Source organism: Protopterus annectens, chromosome 1.part2 (assembly GCF_019279795.1).
Source record: "Protopterus annectens isolate FY-2018-M chromosome 1.part2, PAN1.0, whole genome shotgun sequence".
Taxonomy (NCBI): domain Eukaryota; kingdom Metazoa; phylum Chordata; order Ceratodontiformes; family Protopteridae; genus Protopterus; species Protopterus annectens.
Window position 1 is genome coordinate 902222163 of NC_056727.1, and position 22837 is coordinate 902244999.

The 22837-nt window shown below is 41.3% G+C and overlaps 1 protein-coding gene across 2 annotated transcripts in view; it reads left to right on the plus strand.

Annotated features, from left to right (window-relative positions):
- The window catches only part of CDC42BPA (CDC42 binding protein kinase alpha), a 3351611-nt gene that overhangs the window by 2639688 nt on the left and 689086 nt on the right, over positions 1-22837 (plus strand). For both annotated transcript variants that reach the window (XM_044059574.1, XM_044059584.1), the window contains exon 22: positions 6334-6372. In XM_044059574.1, coding sequence (XP_043915509.1) covers positions 6334-6372 — 39 coding nt within the window. The remainder of the gene's footprint in view (positions 1-6333; positions 6373-22837) is intronic.

Consider the following 22837-nt stretch of genomic DNA (forward strand, 5'->3'; position numbering starts at 1 on the left):
GAGGGTGTTTTCAGACCTACACAGTTATATGTCATGCCTATCACAGCTTCAAAGGCAAAGACAAAAACATCTCTAAAGACAAAGAAACAAGTACAGCATTCTCCTGGACAGACTTCCATGCCTAAGAAACAGATGCTTAAAATGGCTGAAGACCTAATTACTTTAATCAGGGGTTCCCATCCCCCTCCTGATAAGAGGTCTAGGCAAGACACAGAATATGATTCTTCTGATCAGGTTTCCATTTCCTCTGACTCCTCTTCAGAACAGGGATACTCTCTTCCTCCCTATGAGGATTCTGATGCTGAAGAATCTATTCCTTTAGCCTCGCCTCCTGAGGATTATTCTTTTGGGGAAACCCTGCATACCATGAGGGAGCATTTTCACTGGGAGAGCCAAGATTACTCAGAATCTAAGAAAAAGCTCAGAGACTTTCTTTTACTACCTCAGCACAGACCTCTTGCTATTCCACCTGTTCTAGACATTGTAGATGATGTATTGTCGGAGTCCGGCCTGTCTCCTGACTCTTTACCCCCTGCACCTGTTAAGCCAGACAGATACTACAGGGTTCCAGACTCTCATAAATTTCTATATAAAAACCCTGCTGCTGACCCTGAAGCTATATCTCAGGGTCCCAAAGAGGTCAAGGCTTCCACTGCAAAAAACCCTGTCCCCTCTGATAGGGATTCTAGAACACTGGACAGATGGGGGAAAAAAGTTTACACTTCTGTTACCTTGGCTGTAAGGGCTTTAAATTGTCAGTTTCATATGCTTAAATATCAGCAATACTTAATGTCACTGCTAAAACAGAAAATGTTGACAAATTGTGAATGTTCTATTAACAAGGAAATGCAGGATTTATTGCATGCAGCTGAACAAGTGGGAAAACATACTTTGCAATGTGGTTATGATTCACTGGAGGCCTCTTGCAGGGCCGCTGTAACAGGTTCTGTCATTAGAAGGCATGCTTGGTTAAAGGAACAGAATCTGCCTCATCATGTTAAAGCAAAATTATTGGATGCTCCATTACAGCATGATACTTTGTTTGGTGTTAAGGCAGAAGTGGTGTTGAAGAAAATGGAGGGTAAAGCGAAATTTATGCAGACAGTCAAGGATTTCCTACAGGAGCAGCCACCCAGATTTAGCAGGAGCTGGCCTTCTAAGAATTGGTCCTTTCCAGTGTCCGACAGGCCACAAAGAGGCAGATACAGACACCCTAGAGACAGATCCCAGCCCCAAGGCTCATACAGGCCTAAGCAGTGGGGTGCTTCTACCTCCAAAAGTGGAGAAGACAAATCACAGCCATATAGGAAACAGTCCCAAAGACTTTCCTCTGCCAATGCCAAGCTCTTATCTTTTGGCAGCACCCTTAGGGGGAAAACTAGCACTTTTTTCACAAAATTGGCACATGACCACCAAGGACAAATGGATCTTGAATATAGTGTCTCAGGGCTACAGGGTACACTTTCACACCCTTCCAAAGGCAAAAGGTATGCCAGGCCTGCCACACAATCAATGGGCATAGGCACAAAAGCAAGTTTCATCAGTCATGGACATGAGGGCTAATCAGCGAGTATCACAGCAAGAGCAGGGACAAGGATTTTACTCAAGACTTTTCTTGGTACCCAGAAAGGACAAAGCCTGGAGACCAATACTGGACCTGTCTATTCTAAACACTTTTCTGGACATTCCAAAATTCAAAATGTTGACTCTGCAGCAGCTTCTGCCCATGCTCGGCAAGAAGGCTTGGCTGGTAACTTTGGACCTCAAAGTGGCATACCTGCATGTCCCAATCAGACAATCTTGCAGAAGATACCTCAGATTCATAGCTGGCTCAATGCACTACCAATTCTCTGAACTGCCCTTTGGCTTATCTACTGCGCCCAGAGTCTTCACAAAATGCCTGGCACCAGTAATTGCATTTTGCAGACAAAGAGGAATACAAATATATTCTTACTTGGATGACTGCCTTATTCAAGCAGAGAACAAGGACGTTCTACTGAAGCATCTGGCGTTTGTAAAAAGATTACTAATTTGCCTAGGGTACACAGTGAACGAAAAGAAATCAAAACCGATACCTGCTCAAGAGATAATATTCCTGGGTGCAAGCTTAAATACAACTGCCCAGATGGCTTATCTCACGCCAGGCAAACAAAAGCAACTGACTTCGTGCTTCAAAATTATGGCAACAAAGACCCAGTTATCTGCTAGGAAAAATTCTGCAGGCTTTGGGCTTCATGGCATCCTGCATTCTGCTAATTCCATATGCAAGACTGCATATGAGGAAACTACAATGGTATCTAAAAAGTGTTTGGACTCAACATTGCCACAGCCTGGAAACATTAATTACCCTCATTCCCTGCCTGCAACAGAAGTTTCGATGGTGGGCACAGGCCTGTCACCACAACAAGGGACAGCCATTCAATTTATCCACAGCCAGGCAGACACTAACAACAGATGCATCAGATTATGCCTGGGGGGCTCACATGGCAGAAAAATGTATTCAGGGCACATGGCCCGCAAGCCAAATGCATCTTCATATCAATCAAAAAGATATGCTAGCTGTACAGAATGCCCTGACAGCCTTCAAGGATCTACTTCAACCAGGACAACTGCTGATAAAGACGGACAATACTACAGTCATGAGGTACATAAACAAGCAAGGAGGCACACATTCCTACCCCCTCTGCAGACAAGCCATGACTTTCTGGAACACAGCATTGACTTATCAAGTACACCTGCAAGCGCAATTCCTGCCAGGAAAGACAAATACTCTGGCAGATGAACTAAGCAGAAACCTCATGGATCCTCACGAGTGGAAACTAGATCCACAAATCTTCAGCATGATAACAAGGAAATGGGGATGCCCAGACATAAATCTATTTGCCTCCCCTCACAACTGCCAATTCCAGAGATTCTCCACAAGGAGCTATCACAAACAAGCATGGAAAGTGGATGCCCTATCATTCAGCTGGAAAACCTTTACAGTATATGCCTTTCCTCCACTGCCTCTCCTCCCCAAGGTGCTCCTAAAGGTCAGACAAGAGAAGCAAAAAATGATACTGATTGCCCCAGACTGGCCACGCCAGCACTGGTACCCAATCCTAAAGAGCTTGTCTCAAGGCCCAGCCTGGTCATTACCTCAAATTCCTCATCTGCTGACCCAACAAAACAATCACATCCTGCACAGCCAACTCAGAACCCAAAATCTTGCTGCATGGCGGATAATGTAATCATTCAGAACACACCTCACTCTAAAGCAGTTATGGAAGTTATTTTGGAGGCCAGGAAGCCCAGCACCAGAAAATCTTATGCAGAAAAATGGAAGAGATTCTGTGCTTGGAACCAGACACAAGGAACTGATACGCTTGTACCAAATATTCCTCAGATTTTACAATACCTAACTGAGATGCTGGACAAAGGCCTATCCTTCTCATCAATTAACATCCATGCCTCTGCCATTTCAGCTCATTACAATACGGACCCACCTATTTTTTCACATCCACTGCTAAGGCAGTACCTCAGAGGGGCCAAAAACATAAGACCTCCAAGGAGAGCTCCAATACCTGCATGGGACCTCAGTTTTGTCTTGGAAAAGCTCACACTGCCTCCTTTTGAGCCAGCCAGTACAGCTGAGATAAAATACGTATCATGGAAAACAGCTCTGCTCCTAGCAATAACTTCAGCAAGAAGTGTCTCAGAGTTACAGGCACTAATGGCTGTGGAACCTTTTATTATTTTCCATCCGGACAGGGTTTCTCTAAGGACAAACCCAACATTTATGCCTAAGGTAGTGTCCAGTGTGGCTCTTAACCAAACCATTCATTTGTCTACCTTTTTTCCAAACCCACAGAATAAGGGGGAGAGACTTCTGCATTCTTTGGACATACACAGACAGCTACGCTTCTACTTGGACAAAACTAAAGCTTTCAGAAAGACTGAGCAACTCTTAGTGGCATATGCTGCAGGATCGCAAGGGAAACCTATTTCAAAGCAGACTATTTCAAAATGGATAGGCCACTGCATTCGTTTCTGCTATTCACAACATGGCAAATCAGTGCCTAAAGGCATTAGGCCACATTCAACCAGAGCAGCAGCCACTTCAGCAGCTTTCCTCAGAGGAGTACCAACCAAGGACTTTTTGGAAGCTGCAACTTGGACTTCAGTGCACACTTTTACAAAGCACTACCACTTACCTCTTTACTCTAAATCCAGAGCAGGCTTTGCCACTGCAGTTCTGCAGGGCCTCATAGCCACTCCTAATTTTATTTAGGCCCAGCCACCCAACCTCAGCTTTGGGATTCAACCCAAGTGTAATGACTGCAACAGTGAAACACGATGAACATAGTACAGTTGTGTACCTACCATAAATGTATATGTTCGAGTGTATTCACTGTTGCAGTCCAGGTTACCCTCCCACCATCCCCCTTTCATTGCTGGGGCTTATCTGTACTTCTCTATTCTATACAACCTATGTGGTGTATTTGCTTGTAGATGAAGATAATATTTATGTTAGTGCATGCTTTTTTATGAGCAGAATTTTTAGCCTACCCTTTTGCGGGCACCTGACATCTGGGGAAAGAAAAACTGAAGAAAATAGCGTCGGCTGCATCTTTTATACCCCTGGCGCACTGACGTCAGGGAAGAGGCGTTAGCAACTGATGCCGGACCAGGACTTTGGAATTCAGGCCGACTGCGGGTAGCCTGCCAACAGGATAACCCAAGTGTAATGACTGCAACAGTGAATACACTCGAACATCTACATTTATGGTAGGTACACAACTGTACTTTCTTTGCAACTTCACTGTTGTCCCATATTTTCTCCACTTTTTGATGACTGTCTTCACTGTGTTCCTTGGTATATCCAATGCTGTGGAAATTTTTTTGTACCCTTCTCCTGAATGATACCTTTCAACAATGAGATCCCTTTGATGCTTTGTAAGCTCTCTGTGAACCATGTTTTTTTCTGTAGCAGGCAACTGAGTAAATGTCAGGAAAATCCTACTAGGACAGCTGAACTTTATTTGGGGTTAATCAGAGTCTCTTTAATTGATGGCAGGTGTGTACCCAAGAAGACTGAATGCTGTAATTAAATCAAAAGGTGCTTCAACAAAGTATTAGTTTAAGGGTGTGCTCACTTATGCAACCAGCTTTATTGTAAGATTTTTATTTTTTTTATATTTTTTACCCAAACAGATTTGTTTGTTTTTTAGTTGAATTGTACAGATTATAGGTCATATTAAAGGTGGGAAAAGTTTTGAAATAATTTATTGTGGTCTCTTTTTTTTATATCACAAAAATCTTGCATTTTAACAGGGGTGTGTACCCTTTTTATATCCACTGTATATCTTGGCTGTGGGTATCCCATACAGACTTAAGTAAAAAAAAAAATATATATATATATATTTTTTTTTTTTAAAAGTATAATAATTTTAAAGAAGAGCAATTGAAAATGTAGTATAATCTATTTTTTTGCAGGTGGGCAAGCCCCCCCCCCCCCGGACTCCACACTCTCGCCAACTTATATATACTAACTCTGACATTGCACAATACTGGAGAAAGGATATGACTACCTTACCCTGGTATTGTGTGATCACACCAGCAACCAGATATAAATAGAGAGAGAGAGTGTGTGTGTGTGTGTGTGTGTGTGTGTGTGTGTGTGTGTGTGTGTGTGTGTGTGTCTGTGTCTGTGTCTGTGTCTGTGTCTGTGTCTGTGTCTGTGTCTGTCTGTGTCTTTGTCTGTGTGTGTGTGTAAAATCCCTGGTGCGCGTGCACACACACACACACCCACACCCACACACCAACTGCAAGGCTGCTGTACCTGGGAGTAGTGGGAATACTTGGAGATACCCCAATCTCAGATTTAAGTTCCCCCACATTTATAATTTTTGCAGTGTTGTAGACTGGGGGATAGTTTAAGCAGAGGTGTAAGATATAGGACATTGCCATGCTGTTATATGAATTTCATGTGAGACTTTACACACACTGCTGATGTCAGATAGGAATCCAGCTAATGAAAAGTGTATAGAAATGACATATATCATCACATGGTTGTATTTCCAGTTACAGTCAGGCAGCTTGCCATTAATGGTGAAGGTACTTCTTGCTTGTACTCACCAGGTCTGACTTGGGGAGGGTGGGGGGTTCACATGGTTCATTATGTTAATACTTGTACACAAACAAGATTGTTCTGGAGAAAATGAGATAAAGCATCTTGACTTTTGGGCACAACTGGTGGTTGTCACCTTAACTGGATTTACAAAAGTGGTGATAAAAAGTGTTATTGTATTTTGTGGTGTATGTTAACTTGTTCTCTTCCTTTCTTTGTTGAAGCGTTCCCCTTCTTGTGCACCAGCTGTGAAAGCCAGACGTGTAAGATGTTGTCTCTTGTTGCATATAAGTTCTTTAGTTTGTAGTGTGTGTTTTTTAGGCAGTTGACCATGTGCATGTTCTATGCATTTTTGTTTCTTCGCTGTCCTTTGCTGTTAGCCTGCACTGTCAACAGTCATATGCATATGCTTGTTTTCAATTCATACAGAAAATCAATTGGCTGACCAGATACTTTTCATGTTCCTGTCTGCTTTTTATTTCCCCTGCTTAGTGCAAATAAGTGCTTGTAGTACAGCAGTCAACTACCACTATGTAAGCAGAGCACACTGAGTGCACTCTGAGACAGAGAGATATAATCTTGTTAGAGAAGGAGTCATACATAAAAAACCTTGCTGTAACAAGCACGTTACAATGAAGTACTTAGATACAAAACTTGCTGGTAAAACTAATCTAATCATTTAGTGCCACAGAAAGTGCAGTTCCATACCTACATTTGCCACATAATTGCATGGTAAACAATCTGATAGCTTTAAAAGCTGTAACTCAGGCCTACTCTGAAAATGGATATTACCCAGTCAGACTTTGCCAGTAAACAAAGACAAAATAAATAAACTCCCCTCTCATGTTGCCACCCATATGGTTATGCCTGATTTTGGCTAAGATTTTTGCTCTGTCTGTCCTGACATTTTTGTAAATACAGTAAAGGAATTGTGCTGGACATTACAACTAAAGACTTCTTACAATGTACATTAAGGCAGATCCTACTGTGATGTCAGTGTTCTAACAGAATGGTACAAGTATTTAAAGTGTCCATTTGTGGCCTCTGACCCTTATTATTTTTGTCTTTATCTTTTATTTTTGAGGTAACATGGTTCAAGGCCACTGACAGATTTAAAAACTGTTGGACACTTCTGTCTGCCACACTCTTTTAAAATAGCAATACACCAAGCCAGCTAAAATTCTGCGTGGTTTACAAAAAAAGTGATTGGGTGTGTGATTATAAGCTGAACATGTTCTTGAAATGGATTCAAGAAATTTGTCTCACAAGTTTCACTCTTGAGAGATGAATTTCTTGAGTCTTTTTTTTAAAACATATATCAATTTGGTTATGATCGGCAACTGTCATAATCTTCTGTGTTTTTGTTTACACTGAAGATCTTACTGATGGGAATAATTAAGTCCTTCACAGTAGAGTTTTTTTCCCTTAGTTGTATTAAGCATTCTTTTATCATTTTCCTCATCCTGAAGTATTGCAGCCACAAAGTGATCTTAAATGCACATTCTCTTACTATTAACCAGCAGTCTCATTTCTCTGTGTGTTGTTTCTGCAGTCTGTTAAAACCCTATCCCCAATCCCCCCTTCCCATCCTGTAGAATAAAGATTTACCAGCTCTCTTTGTGTTGTTTTCTTGCTGCACATTATTATTACTATTTAGTACTGCATCCTGGGAGTGTTATGATGTGAGCCTGCCCACATTCTCTGTTCCTTTTATTGACTTCTTTGGATGGTGGAGAGTCATTCAGCTTTGCTAGCAATAGCCCTAGTTTGTCAAACATCAGGATTTATCTCCAAATAGAGCTAGATGCCTAAAATGACTCTTGTTTTTTTCACCACAGTTACCCCTCAGAGTGAGGTTACTACTGGACCTGGTTGCTGGCTTTATACATTGAAATTCAGATTATGCTTCTGCAGCAGCATGCCATCTGCATATGTGTTTGTTTTCCACCAACATGTACAATATATACACTATATCTTCTTTTTCTTTCAGCTGTTCCCATTAGGGGTCGCCACAGCGGATCATCCTTTCCATTTCTTCCTGTCCTCTGCATCTTGCTCTGTTACACCAACCATCTGCATGTCCTGTTTCACTACATCCATAAACCTTATCTTAGGCCTTCCTCTATTCCTCTTACCTGGCAGCTCCATCCTTAGCATCCTTTTCCCAGTATACCCAGCATCCCTCCTCAGCACATGTCCAACTCAACGCAGTCTTACTTCTCTGGCTTTGTCTCTAAACCGTCCAATCTGGGCTGACTCTCTAATATACATACATTATTTTACATTATATTATTTTTGATGCATCATAATTAAGATTAAGCTTCCATCTTCTATCTGTTGTATTTCCTTCATGAACTGTAATATTTATATATCAGAAATTGGATGGACTCCTCTGTAACATACACACAAAAAAAGACAACTGATAACACCCTGTTTGCTTGATGTACATATTTGCTGGAGCTGTCAGGATGTATTCAGTAATGCTGAAAATTAATGGTAATGGGCATAACTTTTATTAATCTCTCAGCTTATTGTAAGGAAACCACTCTGCTGATCTCGTACAAGTAATTTATTGCTTCAGTGACCTTCTCTTTAACACTTACTTCATGGTAGTGTGTTAATCTCTCAAAATGTTTGGCAAGCAGTGCTAAGACAATGAAAAAAATGTGAACTGGAGATCTTTGTGGCTCCCTCTAATTATTTTATTCTAGTTCATGTAGAGAGAATTTTTTTGTATTAGGCTTGTTGTGCACACGATATTTTTGTGGCTTCTACGAATATTATTTATCTGTGATGTATTATTTCATACCATATGATAGCATATACTCACGTACCTAATAAAAATAATACTATGAACAAAAACGTGTCCTAATTGGGCAGCAGAATGTGTTTTTCTTTTTTGAGAGTCTGGTTGTGCCCCTTACTGCGTCCAGTTGACCCGTTTTATAAACTTACATATTTATAATGATAGCATATACTCATGTACCTAATAAAAATAATACTATGAACAAAAACGTGTCCTAATTGGGCAGCAGAATGTGTTTTTCTTTTTTGAGAGTCTGGTTGTGCCCCTTACTGCGTCCAGTTGACCCGTTTTATAAACTTACATATTTATTGCTGATTTCCTTTATTTACTGGGTAGAAGGAGTCATGCTATTTATTAAACAAGACACATTGCTCCTCTTAACCGACTACATTAGTGCCAGTCTAAGCAATAACAGAGCCCATAATTGGATATCTGCTAAACTTACCGTTGATAAACATACCCACCTTACAGTATGTGCAATTTACATTCCTTCTTCATCCTAATAAAATACTATCAAAGAAACTATTCAAGAAGTGTTCTCCAAAGGATTCCACAAAAATAACGGTATCCTAGGTAACTGAAATTTCAGTGCAGTAAGGTCAGATGCAAACCAGCTAAACATAATACTCCAACAGCATAAACGTGAACAACTTCTCAAACACCAACCACACTCAGCCCTATAACAGAAAATCACTCCACACTAGATCTTACTGTATCAGATTTAGCCCATTGGTGCTCATACATCTGTTTACTCCCAAGTAATCGTAGGGACCACTGTTGAATAGTCTCTGTCTCTGTCTTTGGTCCTTTCAGAAATCAAAAAATCCCTTTGAAATTGGGCCATTCTTTTCCAGAGCATGTGTTCTTCACCCTTGAAAAAAGAACCCAATTCCATAGACTGGTCCCCAGTTTATCACAAGGCTCACACACTGCTCTTGCATCTTTCACCAATATTCTATCCTTAGTCCAAAACTCAGTATTCCTACGTGCATGCAGAAGGTTTACGGGACTGAAAAGTAGTGGATGTTATAGGTGTCATAAAACAGAGGGGAAAAGGGCTAGACAGCTTGGAAACAAAACTACGGTGCTTCTCCGCTTCATTAGGACTACCTCTCATTGAGAAAGTAAACCAGAATAGTCAGCATCTAAGCAAAAGCTACCTGCCTGCATAATAAAGAAATCTAATAATGGCAACCCAGAAAATCTGGAAAGAGATAAAACAACTAACAAGGCAACTCTGAAGCAGCTCCTTCAGCAGAGATTCTACATCTAGTAGCTCACACACAAACCAGACTGAAGAATACAAACACTTTATCATATCTGATATCAGAGATACCAGCAACCCACAACCAGCTTATAACAGTAACTCCCAATCTGGTCACTATACCCTTGTGACTTGCTCAGCTAGTTTTCACATCTCTGAAGTTGCAGTCAAGGAAATTTAAAAAATCAAAAACTTGAAACATGTCTCTGCTAAATTTTCCACAGTCCACCCCTTTTTTTTCTTTTGAAAGCAACTGACAACATTGCCAAGCCCCTGTGTTGCTCTTACAGTCTATCACTTACTACAGAAATAGTACGCCAGCTGTAAAACAAGCCATCATTTTACCCCTACCTAAAGTAACATCTCTGTATTAGGACTGCTACTCTTCTGACTGTTAATAAATTACTTTACTGAAGCTATATCCAAGTTACACATCATTTTATATGTAGAGGACATCTTACTAGAATCCAGAAAAGAAGTCTTATCTCTGACATATTCTTAAACCTTCAACTACAATACAAGTCAGAAACTAGAGTTTTCTCTAATCACTCAAAAATAAGACTAAGATAAAATTGGTCAGACTTCAGAACAGATACAACTCAGTGCTGCAGTTGAACACTTAACACTACATTATTTCAGAAGGCCGACATTAAACAAACAATTACAACTCTAATAAAATATATGTCAGAATCCAGGAGACTCTCAAGAGGCCTCCAAATAAGGGGAATCCTTATTAACAAAGCATCTTACAATAACAAGTTGTACAAACAAAGCAATATCAAGACTGAAGACGGCCAAGTCAGATAGCACTTGTGCAAATCTTCATTTTCGTTTGGGAGGACATTTTTTGATTCACTTTTCCTGGCGTTTTGTGAAGGATTTTATCATTGTTTTATTAAAATTTTGAAATTAACAGAAGTCCATGGTGGTCCGTCCTTTTGTTTCCCTTTGTGATTTTTCTTCTGTGGAGTACATTCAGTAGCATTTTATTCTTTCCTCCACATAAAATATGATACTAAGAGATGAGAAAAACAAAATCTTTCTTTTCTTTCAAAAGTGGCTATAGTAAAAATTAATATATTACTAAGGATGTTATTTCATTTCAACGCCTCTTTTCAGACAGCACCTAAAAAACATTTTCAAAATATTAACTCTACTATAAGAAAATTCATTTGGCAATCCAAAGCAGTTTGAATTGCTTATAACATGGAGAATTAATGTCTCGTCAATCATAACCTGCCTATTACATGTTCGAGACATGGATGCCAAGAAATTCACCTGAAGAGTGAAGTGGAAGTGGTGAATCTTGGCATCCATGTCGAGAACACACAATACAGGATTATGATTGGTGAGATGATCATAATTCTTTGAAGTGCATGGAGCTTTATCTGATCCATATACTTTTAGTTACAGGGAGAGTTTTATTGGCTTTCAAAGCTGTAAAACAAGTAGCAGATACTGTCATAAACGTAATGTAATGCTGTCCTTACATTTACACTTACCTTTAAGGCTTTTCTGCTATCTAGATTTTGCTTTATATTATTAGTCTGCTCCTCAAAAAATCTGTGATTTTCAGACAAACCACCAAGGATTGAATGATTGAATTCACTAAATAATGACATACATTTGAGTTTCAGAGTTGATATCCTTCACATTACACGTTGAAACACTTTATTCTACCAACTTCATTTTTTTTTTTAAATGAAGTTAGGGACACATTAAGGGTAAGGACAGCAGGCAGAAACAAATAATGTTCTGTAGTCCTATCTCGCCTTCATTCTTACTTATGGGATTGGAGCCGATCCTCGGCTCCGACACGGCCTGTTTACAAGCTGAAAGTCTTCTAGCTGGCTCGTGGCTAGATAGGTATTCCATGGTGCACCAGTACAATCCCCAGATCTCGTTTGCCGCATCGACAAGTTCGGTTGTGCTTCTCTTTGGCTTTGGCTAGGTTTTTCAATTTTATACAAAATTTTGGTATTTTTCTACTCAAAACTGTTTCTGTATCATTGTTCAGTCATAGTGTAGTTTGCAAATTAGAATAGTTAGTGTAATAAGTGTGCCGTTTTTGTGTGCAGCTCTTTGGTACAGTTGGCCTTTTGGCTTCATAGTGCTGGTATCCTATGTGCTTTTTCATGTTATATTAGAGTTAGTAATTGTAGGCGCCTTTTTGCACTCAGTTAGGCTGTGTGTTGTTTAATAAGTCTAAAATGTGTTAGTGTTGTTAACAGAACGAGTTCTATTTTTCCATAGTCATAAGTCTAAGTTTTTTGCGGGTTTCCACTTGCTATATTGGTTGAGTAAATTTACACTTTATTACTGTTTGAGTGTGTGATGACTCTTCTTATTGTACCTTTCCCTAGGTCTGTTTTAGTTAGAAGACCTAGTTTTCCATTTCCTTTCCTGCCCGGGCTAGGCCCGTTTACATTAGAGGACCTAGTCCTCATGGTGTCTTTTCTTTCCTGCAGGACTAGGCCCATTTAAATTAGAGGACCTAGTCATCTCCTTTTTCTTTCTGTTTGTGTGTCATCTCATCCTTGTGAGAATGTCTAAAGAAAGCAAGTACCATAAGCCATCTGGCTTTAAGAAATGCATTAAATGCTCACAGAAGATATCCATAACGGATGAGTAACTCTGTTTACTGTTTGGGAGCCATGCACTTACAGGAAACTTGCTTATTTTGCCACTCTTTCAGTGCTAGGGTGTTGCAAGAAAGAAAAAATAAGCTCATCCTAAAAGGTCTTCTTAAACCTTCCTTTGAGGAAGATCTGGCTAGCTCTTCCTCCACTTCTAGATCTCAGAGATCTAAAAAGGAAAAGTCTAAGTCCTCTAAGAGGTCCTCCCCGGCACTGGCTGGTGTCTCGGAGCCACCTCTTAAAATTACTAAGCCTGATAAGTCCACTGTCTCATCGGTTCCACAGAGTTCGGTGCCGATTGAGAGTAGTACTGTGATTACAGGGTCGGCCCCAAGTAGCTCGGAGCCGACCTCTGAGAGTATTTTACAGAGCCAGTCTATGGATTCTCTACCGGTCTCCCCTACACTGAAGTCACCGATACTGCAGAGATCCCGTTCTCCCACTCTGTCCTCCAGGTCTTCCAGGAGTTTATCGGAAGAAGATGTGGAGACGGTAATGATGAGACTTTTGAAGTCCTCTGCCTTACCAAAATTGTTGTTGGCTCTGACTCAGTCGGTTCCGGAGCCACTTGAGTCCGTTAAGCCCCCTCCGGTCATTCCTGCTCCGAGCCATGCTGACCTTTTGGAGCCAAAGTGTTTGGTACCACTGGTGGAACCCTCGGCTCCATCTCCTCATGTGGCTGTTTCGGAGCTCAGTTCCGGTCTGACACTCTCGGTGCCGTCCGTGGTGTCTAGGAGCCGAAGCTCCCCAGTCAGACCTGACAAGGATGCCTTGAACCGAACCTCTTAGGTTCAGAGTCTCCATCTTGGCTCGTCGGCGAAGGTGAGTTTGGATCCTACGTCTGTCTTTGAGCCAATGGCTCTGGAGCCAATGGCATCCTCGGTCTCCTTGGAGCCAGGGAGGTCTTCAGAGCCGGAGAGGTCGGCATTCGAGATGATGAGGAATGTGCTGTCTCGATCTTCAGCTCCTACCAAGAGTACCGACACTCTTCCCCTTAAAGCACCTATTTCTGTCTCAGCTACTACTTACTCTGTGGACAGCAGAGATCCTCAGGAGCCACCGACCGATGGCCCCCACTCTTTCGAGACCTCCCCGGAATATCCTTCGAAGGACCCCCCACGGACGAGAATATGTAAGAGAAAGCATGTAGACTCCCAGGATGAGCCTCTGACACTGACCTCGAGGAGTCAGAAGGGTCCCCCAAGTCATCCTCTGATGATGTCTTCTTTGTAGACATCCTGGAAATCCTTAAACAGAGGTGAGGGTGGCCCACTGTCACCCCTTCTGATGAGGAGTCATTATACCTGAAGGCTTTCTGGTATCAACCTTAATCCTCTTGGGTGTCTCCACCCTTCGACAAACTGATGGAGCTAGTCGAAAGGTGTGTGATGCTGTGGAGCCAGTCCCCAGGAGACCGAATAAGTTTCTGTCTGCACCCCCAGATAAGGATTTTTTGTCTAAAGGTGTTCCCGTAGATGCCATGGTGGTGACGGCGGCCACTAAGAAGAAGTTAGCAGAGACTTCTTCTGTTCATCCGCCGAATAAGGAGTCTCGAATGATGGACAGATACAGGAAGTGTATCTTCTCTTCAGCAGCAATTACCCTTAGATCGCTGAACTACCTTACACGCTTCATGTGGCTTCAGATAGATCTCCTTAAGAAGTTAGGAGATTCTCAACAAGGTACATGTACTGAGGTAGTTCCTGACAAGGTGTCTGCCCAGTTGTCCACCTTGAACTCTATCATCAACTTGTCCATGCGGCTTATTTCGTATGCAGCTGATGGAGTGAGTAGAGCAGTGGGTTCAGGAATTTCCCTAAGGTGTTATTCCTGGATGCGTTTGTGTAACTTTGTGGAACTGTTCAAGTCTACCTTTACCAATGCCCCCTTCGACAGTTCCTCTTTGTTTGGACCCAAGGTAAAGGACACTCTCACCCAGTGCGAGCAAGAAGGAAAAGCACTCTCTGCCGTGGGAGTACATTTTACTGTCCCTTCTAGACCATATCCTAAGGGTCAGAGGGGCAGTAAAATATGGTTCAGGAAGTCCCAGAGGTTTTATCAGCATGCACAGGGTAACTCCTCCTTCAGAGGCAGAGGAGGAGGAGGAAATGGTAGATGTCGCCCTAGAGGCAGGGGCAGTCTGCAAAACCAGGGAGGTCGTGATTCCTTTCTGGGCTGGCCTTACCAGTGCTCCTGATGTGGGGTCCAACTGTGCTTCTCTGGGGCTGGTCGGGGGTCGCATTTCTTTGTATCCACTGGGTATCACTCAAGACAAGTGGGTACAAAGAATTATTACCAGAGGTTATGTCATACCCTTTTCTCTTCCACCCTTTGTTCCCAAGAGGATCCCGGATGTTACACCCATTCACAGGGATCAGGCAACTGTGGAGGTCAACAAGTTGCTGGCAAAAAGAGTCATCCAAACCGTCCCAGCAGACCAAATAGGATCCGGAACTTACCCCAGATTCTTTTTAGTGCGAAAATGTACAGGGGACTGGAGGCTCATCTTGGGCCTCAGCAGATTGAACGAATCAGTGAAGAAGGACAAGTTCTGGATGGTGACACTGCAGTCTATACTCCCGTTATTAGGGAAAGACAATTGGATGTGCTCAATAGATCTCTAAGATGCTTACTACCACATAAAAATGAACAGGGCGTCGAGGAGTCATCCACGCATCCGGCTGGGAGCCAGTCATTACCAGTTTCGTGCTCTGCCATTTGGTCTCACCACAGCCCCCAGGGTGTTCACCAAGTGTATGGTGGTAGTGACTGCTCACCTGTGACATCAAGGATTCCAGGTGTTTCCATATCTGGACGACTGGCTCTTGACCGCCTCCACCAGGCATCTACTTCTTCAGACCAGGGACGCTATCATTCAGCTGTGTGCCCAGCTGTGACTTTTTATAAATTGGGAAAAATCTGACTTATTGCCCTCTCAATCTGTGATTTTTATAGGCGCAGCGATAGACACAGTAGATATGTTGGCTTGTCTTCCTGTAGAAAGGGCACAAAATCTGGTCTTCAAATTCAACGTCTTCTCCCCTTATGAAAGGTCAAAGCCAAGACTATTCTACAGCTTTTAGGGACCATGGCCTCTACCATATTGCTAGTGCCACTAGCCAGACTACACATGAGGATTCTTCAGTGGCTCCTGTTGTTCCAATGATCCTTTCAGCACCTTCCATTATCTCATCACATTCTGCTGACAGACTGTTGCAAGAAGGACCTCATTTGGTGGGCTCTACCCAATCAGTTAACCACGGGTGCTCCATTTGTTCCTCACCAACCCGTTGCCACTGTGACCATGGATGCCTCACAGATCGGGTGGGGGGGGCATTACCTAGGCAGGACTGTCCAAGGCACATGGCAAGGTCATGAGGCTCACCTGCATATCAACTTTCTACAGTTGAGGGCGGTGCTCCTGGCATTGCAAACCCTTCACGACCTTCTGCCTCTGGGGACTATTGCAATACAATCAGACAACATGTCGGTAGTATGGTATATCAACAAACAAGGCAGAACCAGATCTTACCCACTCTGTCGAGAGGCCATTCAAGTTTGGAAATGGGCAATATCTTCCCAGCGTTTTCTGGTGGCAATGCACATTCCAGGGACAACCAACGTGATAGCCAACAAGCTCAGTCGGGCAATCCTGATGCCTCACAAGTGGTCTCTGAAACAAGAAATAGCAGAACAGATTTTCCGCAGATGGGGACAGCATTGCTGCAATCTCTTTGCCAGTCCAATCAATGCCAAATGCAGCAGCTACTTCTCCCTCATCCCCCCTTCGGGGGAGTCACTGTGAGACGCACTTGTTCACGATTGGCCCCTGGGTCTCCTTTATGCTTTTCATCCCTTCCCTCTCATTCCCAAGGTTATTCAGAAAGCGAAATGGCTGGGAAGCAAACTAATCCTCATTGCACCTTACTAGCCTCGTCAGGTTTGTTTCCCCTTTCTCGGGCCTCTTCTCCTAGACGATCCTTGGATTCTGGACCCAGTTCCAGACCTGTTGACTCACATGTCAGGTTCGATTCACGCCTCCTTACACACCCTCAATTTGATAGCGTGGCTGCTCCAGTTCTGTCCCTAGTCAGGCTTCACGATTTTTCACCCTTCGTGACTCATATCCTTACGTCTTCTCATAAACCTTCTACTAGGAGACTATATTCCAGTAAATGGAGAAGATTCTTTATCTGGACATAGAAAATGAATGTTGATCCTTACACTGCCTCCATTCCAGTGGTTTTGGAATTCCTGTCTGAGCTTTTTCACCAGGGATCTGCGACTGCCACTATCAGAGTTCAATTTGCAGCGATTTCAAATTTTCATCTAGGCTTTCAAGATTCTAATCTGATGTCACGTAGGCTGTGCAAAACTTTCCTTAAAGGTGCCACTTTAAGACCCCCTCTTGCAAGAACCTGTGGCCTCATGGGATTTAAATTTTATGTTATCCAAATGAACTTCTCCGCCCTTTGAGCCTTCTCATTCATCCCTTTTGAAATTCCTGTCTTGCAAGACTTTGTTTCTGGTGGCTATCACATTGCCAGACAGGTGTCAAGAGTTGCAAGCATTGTCTGTGAAATCTCCTTACCTGATTTTTCACAAAGACAGGGTGTCCCTTTGTATTAATCCTTCTTTTTTCCCCAAGGTCTGTTCCCATGCCACCTTGAATCAATCCATAGAACTTCTGGTGTTCTTTCCATATCATTCCAATGCAGTGGAATACAGGTTTCATCAGCTGGATGTCCATAGACAATTACGTTTTTATTTGCTAAGGAAATCAGATCAATTATTTATTTCCTTCTTCGAATCCAGGTCAAGCTTACCAGTTTCCAAAGTAACACTCTCACATTGGATTTCTAGCTGTATAGCTTATGTTTACAACTCTGAGGGTAGACATTTACCCTTTAAAATCAAGGCTTATTCTACCAGATCTCAGTCTACCTCAGCAGCTTTTCAAGCCAGGGTCCCACTTGGTAATATTTGTGCAGCAGCAACGTGGGCTACCCCTCACACTTTAATTACTCATTACAAAGTGGATTTAACCTCCAGGGGTAGAGTATCATTTGGTTCCATGGTACTCACGAGTATTTTTCCTTGAGCCACCCAAGAATAAGGAGCTAGGGACGCTGTCCCATATGCAAGAATGAAGTCAAGATAGGACTATAGAACATAAAGAAGTTATGTACTCACCATAACGTTCCATGTTTGTAGTCCATCTCGCTCTTCATTCTTACGAACCCACCCTCCTACCCCCATCCTGGAAGTACCTGGAGACAGAAAAATACTATTGCATGTTTTTATGGAGACCTTTTAGTATTTGCTTTCTTCTGTATATTTGTTATTATCTCTCCTAGTTAGCAGCAAACAAGATCTGGGGATTGTACTAGTGCACCATGGAATACCTACCTAGCCACGAGCCAGCTAGAAGACTTCCAGCTTGTAAATAGGCCTAGTCGGAGTCGAGGATTGGCTCTGATCCCATATGTAAGAATGAAGAGCGAGATGGACTACAAACATGGAACGTTATGGTGAGTATATAACTTCTTTTTCTGCTCTGCCACTGTCATTTGCTAGTCAGTACAGACAGATTTTACTACTGGGTGGTAGATCCAACCTTAACAACATAAGCAGGGGGGTGCTTAGCATTTATTAAGGTCGGATTGTGTGCCACTTTGGCGCTTAAATGGTTTGTCTTTTTCTGAATATTATAGCATAATCACATTGTTCCATGAACTAAAGTCTTACTATACCCAAAAAAGGGTGTCTTGGGGTTTCCTGACATTTATTTATGTTAATAATTAACACAAGTGTAGTGGTAATTAATTTTAAAGCAAGACAAAGTATATGGAATCCTACATAGGTTGGACTTCGGTTTAGTCACATTCAAAGTTCCAATTGTAATCCTTTGACCTTACCATTTATAAATAAAAAAGGTATGAAACAAGTCAGACTACACGTTTTGTGTTGATAAAATACATATAGCATAAAAACTCATTACCATTTTAAATTTACAGTCTTCATTTGTACTTCTATATATTTACAACTTATTATGAAGTAAATAATCAAATACTACAGTTATCTAATTTTTTCTTATTCAGAGATAAGATAGTACTTGACTTTATGTCCGTTAATACATCTTCCTTAGACAAACTAAGAGTATTCCTCAGCCTACCCAAGGGGTTCTTTCCTCTTCTAAATCAGATTCATTACCTTATACAAAGCAAAACTGTAAACCTGCAAGTAAATATAAACAAAATACACATATGTAAAGCATTATGGAAATCTCTAATTTTGGAAAAGCCAGTTTCTAATACATATAAAATCATTTCTAGTTTTAGATATGAAAACTTCCTTACATATTCTAATTACTGGTCAAATCTTAATCCACCTATCTCAACTAACCAAGTTAAAGAAAATATTAAATCAGACTGTAAATGAGTCCTGCTTAAAACTTTTTTACACACAGCTCATGATTCTCAACAACACATGTATGACTAAATTATTTATTTTGTTACTTCCCTAATAAATCACCAATTTCTACAACCTGTAATTGCCCTAATGTAGATCTGTTTTGCATAATATGGAAATATAAATATATAAGGAAGCTGTGTGCTCCTTAAAGATTTAGTCTGGAAAAGATGACTATGAAAAAATTACTGTCTTGGAAATTTGCTATACTCTGTATTACACCAGAAAAGTTATCTAAAAAAATACCTGTGTCCTTTCTGTGTTGTTCATGCTAATAAAATTATATATAACACAGAACTGGAGTGACACAACTAAGCTATCTTGGAGTTGTGTTAAGGAGCTTTAAAATATATTAAGGTATAAAAGGTTGTATTTAAAAATAAAACCCAACTTTCTTTTCTTAAAAACAGGTGGGGATTTTTTTCAGTGTATTCTATGAACAAGGTTATTACATGATCTATTCTTTTTTCCCTTTATTTTCTTTTCACAGTTACTAATTTGAGTAAACATGTTTGCATGCAACACATATGAGTATGTAGTTACTTTTTGTTGTATATATACTGGTTGCTTTTCTGTGTTTTGAAAATTTTTACATTAAAAAAATTTCAAATAAAAGATATTTGAAATAAAAGTGAGAATCAGGAGTCGGAGAAGATTTTATAGGTAACTGGTCCTTTTGTCTTTTATGTGGCACTAAAACTCATTTGAGTCACTGCAACATTTCCTGCCTCCCTAACTAACAGCTAGGATGTAACTGTGATTTAGCAGGTTTTAGACGTTTCTTGTAATAATTTGGATCCTTATTATTGACTAGCAAGAGGCAGGACTCATGATAGTGATATCAGAAAGTAGCAGCACTGTAATTAAGATACACAGTGATAGAGGGAGAAAGGAAGTTAGGCAAAGCTGTTAATATCTTACCCCCCAGAATCAGGGACAGTGCCAAAATAATGGTGTACAAAGGGCTGAAATCAATGACACTTTGTAAATATTACTACTGCTGACATTAAAAGGTGGCAAAATAGGAGGAGTTGCATTAGCATGCTAATTCAGAGGTATAAGAAGTGTGCAGCTCTGATGGGTGGCATTATTTGTTGACTATGGTCCTCCACCATTTTGCAAACTATCATAATTTTTAAGAACAGAAGATTTGAGTCAAAATCAAGGTCACGTGAGGAATAGGAATGTAGTCTGAATTTATAGTGTATGCAAATGTGTAGTAATTTATGTGTTAATGAACAGACGAATGTTCACTTAAGCTGTACAGAACATTATGCGACAGAGCTCAATACCAGCTATATTTAATTAATCTGTGAGATAGGCTTTTAGGCAGTGATTATTGCAGATGACATGCTGCCGATGCATAGTTGCTTCATTTGCATTTGTGTCATGTTTGTATCTCAGTTACATGTTATTTGGAATTAGTTTTAATTGCTATGTAAATTCAAATAAAAAGAACCTTGCTAATTCTGAAACATGTAAAATCATCTCTTAATATCTCATGGAGTCAGTACCATTCCTGTTTCTGAAGCCTGACTGATGGGGGCATTGTAAGTACCATGCTCTGTAAATTTAGATAGTAGTCAAATGAGTAACTTAGTGTCTATAGGGATGTCGAAAAAAAAATGTCAATGCTTAATCTTTTCACTTGCCAGTAAGTCAATACCCCGTAGCTGACATTATTCATGACGCAGACAATTACTTTCTTTAAAGATCTGGAAAAAAAGCCTTGAACTGAGAGAAAAGTAAGAAAGCCTGCTTATTCCCAGACCTGTGGCTTTGATGCTCAATCCTTCTAACATAGGAACGCTGAAGCATTGCAAGGATTTGCAAACTGATGTAGCCCTTGAATGTCCACCAGTATAGACATCGCTTAATGAATACTGTTTTTTTCACTAGTGATGACTCGGTCAGTAACATCACCTCTAGGATCTTGTGAAACATCACTGAGTTAGGGAATTCTCTAGAAGAAAGAAGTTGCACATTGTTATACCTAAATTTCAGCTATACCCTTTGTGGAATTAGTATTGTTTTAATTATGATAATTTTGTCTGTGCCCTTACCTGATATTGTCACAATCATTATGTTTGTGCCACTGTTAGGTTTCCTGGAAATGACAAATACTTTACCAGTAATCCACAATTGGGTGTGGGTAATGCAGGATTTAATCATGGTTGGTGTGGTTTGATCATGGGGTGAACCCAGTGGGGCTTCTTGCTTTAAAATTTTCAACATTTGGGGATCATGGTCAATCACACCAAAAGCAAAATGACTTACATACATATATCAAATAGAGTTTATTGAATGCCACCTGAACATGAACAGTCAGATAGCTACTCTCCCTGAGTCCAGGATTATATCTCTACATCAGACAGCCTAGCAAGTTTTCCAACACCTCTCGCCTCCTGCAAGACAACTTTCGATTGCTAGGACTGATGGCTTCAACAATAATGTTAGTTCATCTAGCCAGATACTGTAAGAGAGATGTTCCTCGTGTTTCACTGTTGCAGTCATCACATTTGGGTTATCTGCTTGCAGTAGCCCTCAGTCGGCCTGATGGACAAAGTCTTGGGTCCTGCGTCGGTTGCTGTCCCTTCTTCCTTGACGTCAGGTCGTCAAACATACAGCCGACGCCTTTACATCAGTCTTTCTTGCCGTGCGGTGCCTGAAGCAGAAGCAGTTTGCAAGTGCCGGTTGGCCGACTCCAGAAATTTTCGATTTTGAGTTTCAGAACCGAAGTCTTCAACTAAAGCCAAGTACCCCGTTGGGGAAACTTTTTCTTGATCTTTACCGATGTCAGTAAAAGTTAATAATTGCATTTCTTGTGGAAAGCAAATACCTCACAAAGATTTTCATTCGTACTGTATTCCTTGCCTAGGCCCTGATCACAATGTACCTTGCTGTCGGTTTTGTGCTTTATTTAATCAATGCACTATCCGTCGTCTGTATATTTTCACCTCTAAATATTTCGGTTCTCGGTTCAATTATACAGAAATGTCGTCGGTAAGCCATCCGACTACTGGAATTCTGAAAAAACGCAAAGATAAAGACAGAGATAGGGCGCCTAGGTCCAAAGCTGCCAACAACGCTTCTCCTAAGCCAGTCGCCAGTTCGCCGGTACTCAGTGAGGCACTTTCACAGCCACTGATACCCGCTACTTTTGCAGGCCTCTACTGAGACCCATTCGGAGTCTGGTATGCCGCGAGATGCTTCAACTATGGAACCTCTGGATGGCTCTACCTTGGATGGGTCCAGAGCCGCTGTGCAGGCACCGGCTTTTGAGGGTGCATTCAGGCCTACGGATTTGCATATTAAACCATCTCCTTCTTTAAGGCCTAAACCTCGAACCATGCCTAGAAAACCGACGCCCAGGCCACATGCTCAGGCCTCTATGCCTAAAAAACAAATGATAAGAATGGCTGAAGATCTTATAACTTTAATCAGGGGAAGCCGACCACCCTCTTCTAAGAGGCCTAGGACTGAAATTGTTTATGAATCTTCTGACCAGAATTCTGATTTTTCTGATTCTTTTGATGGTCCAGATTTACCCT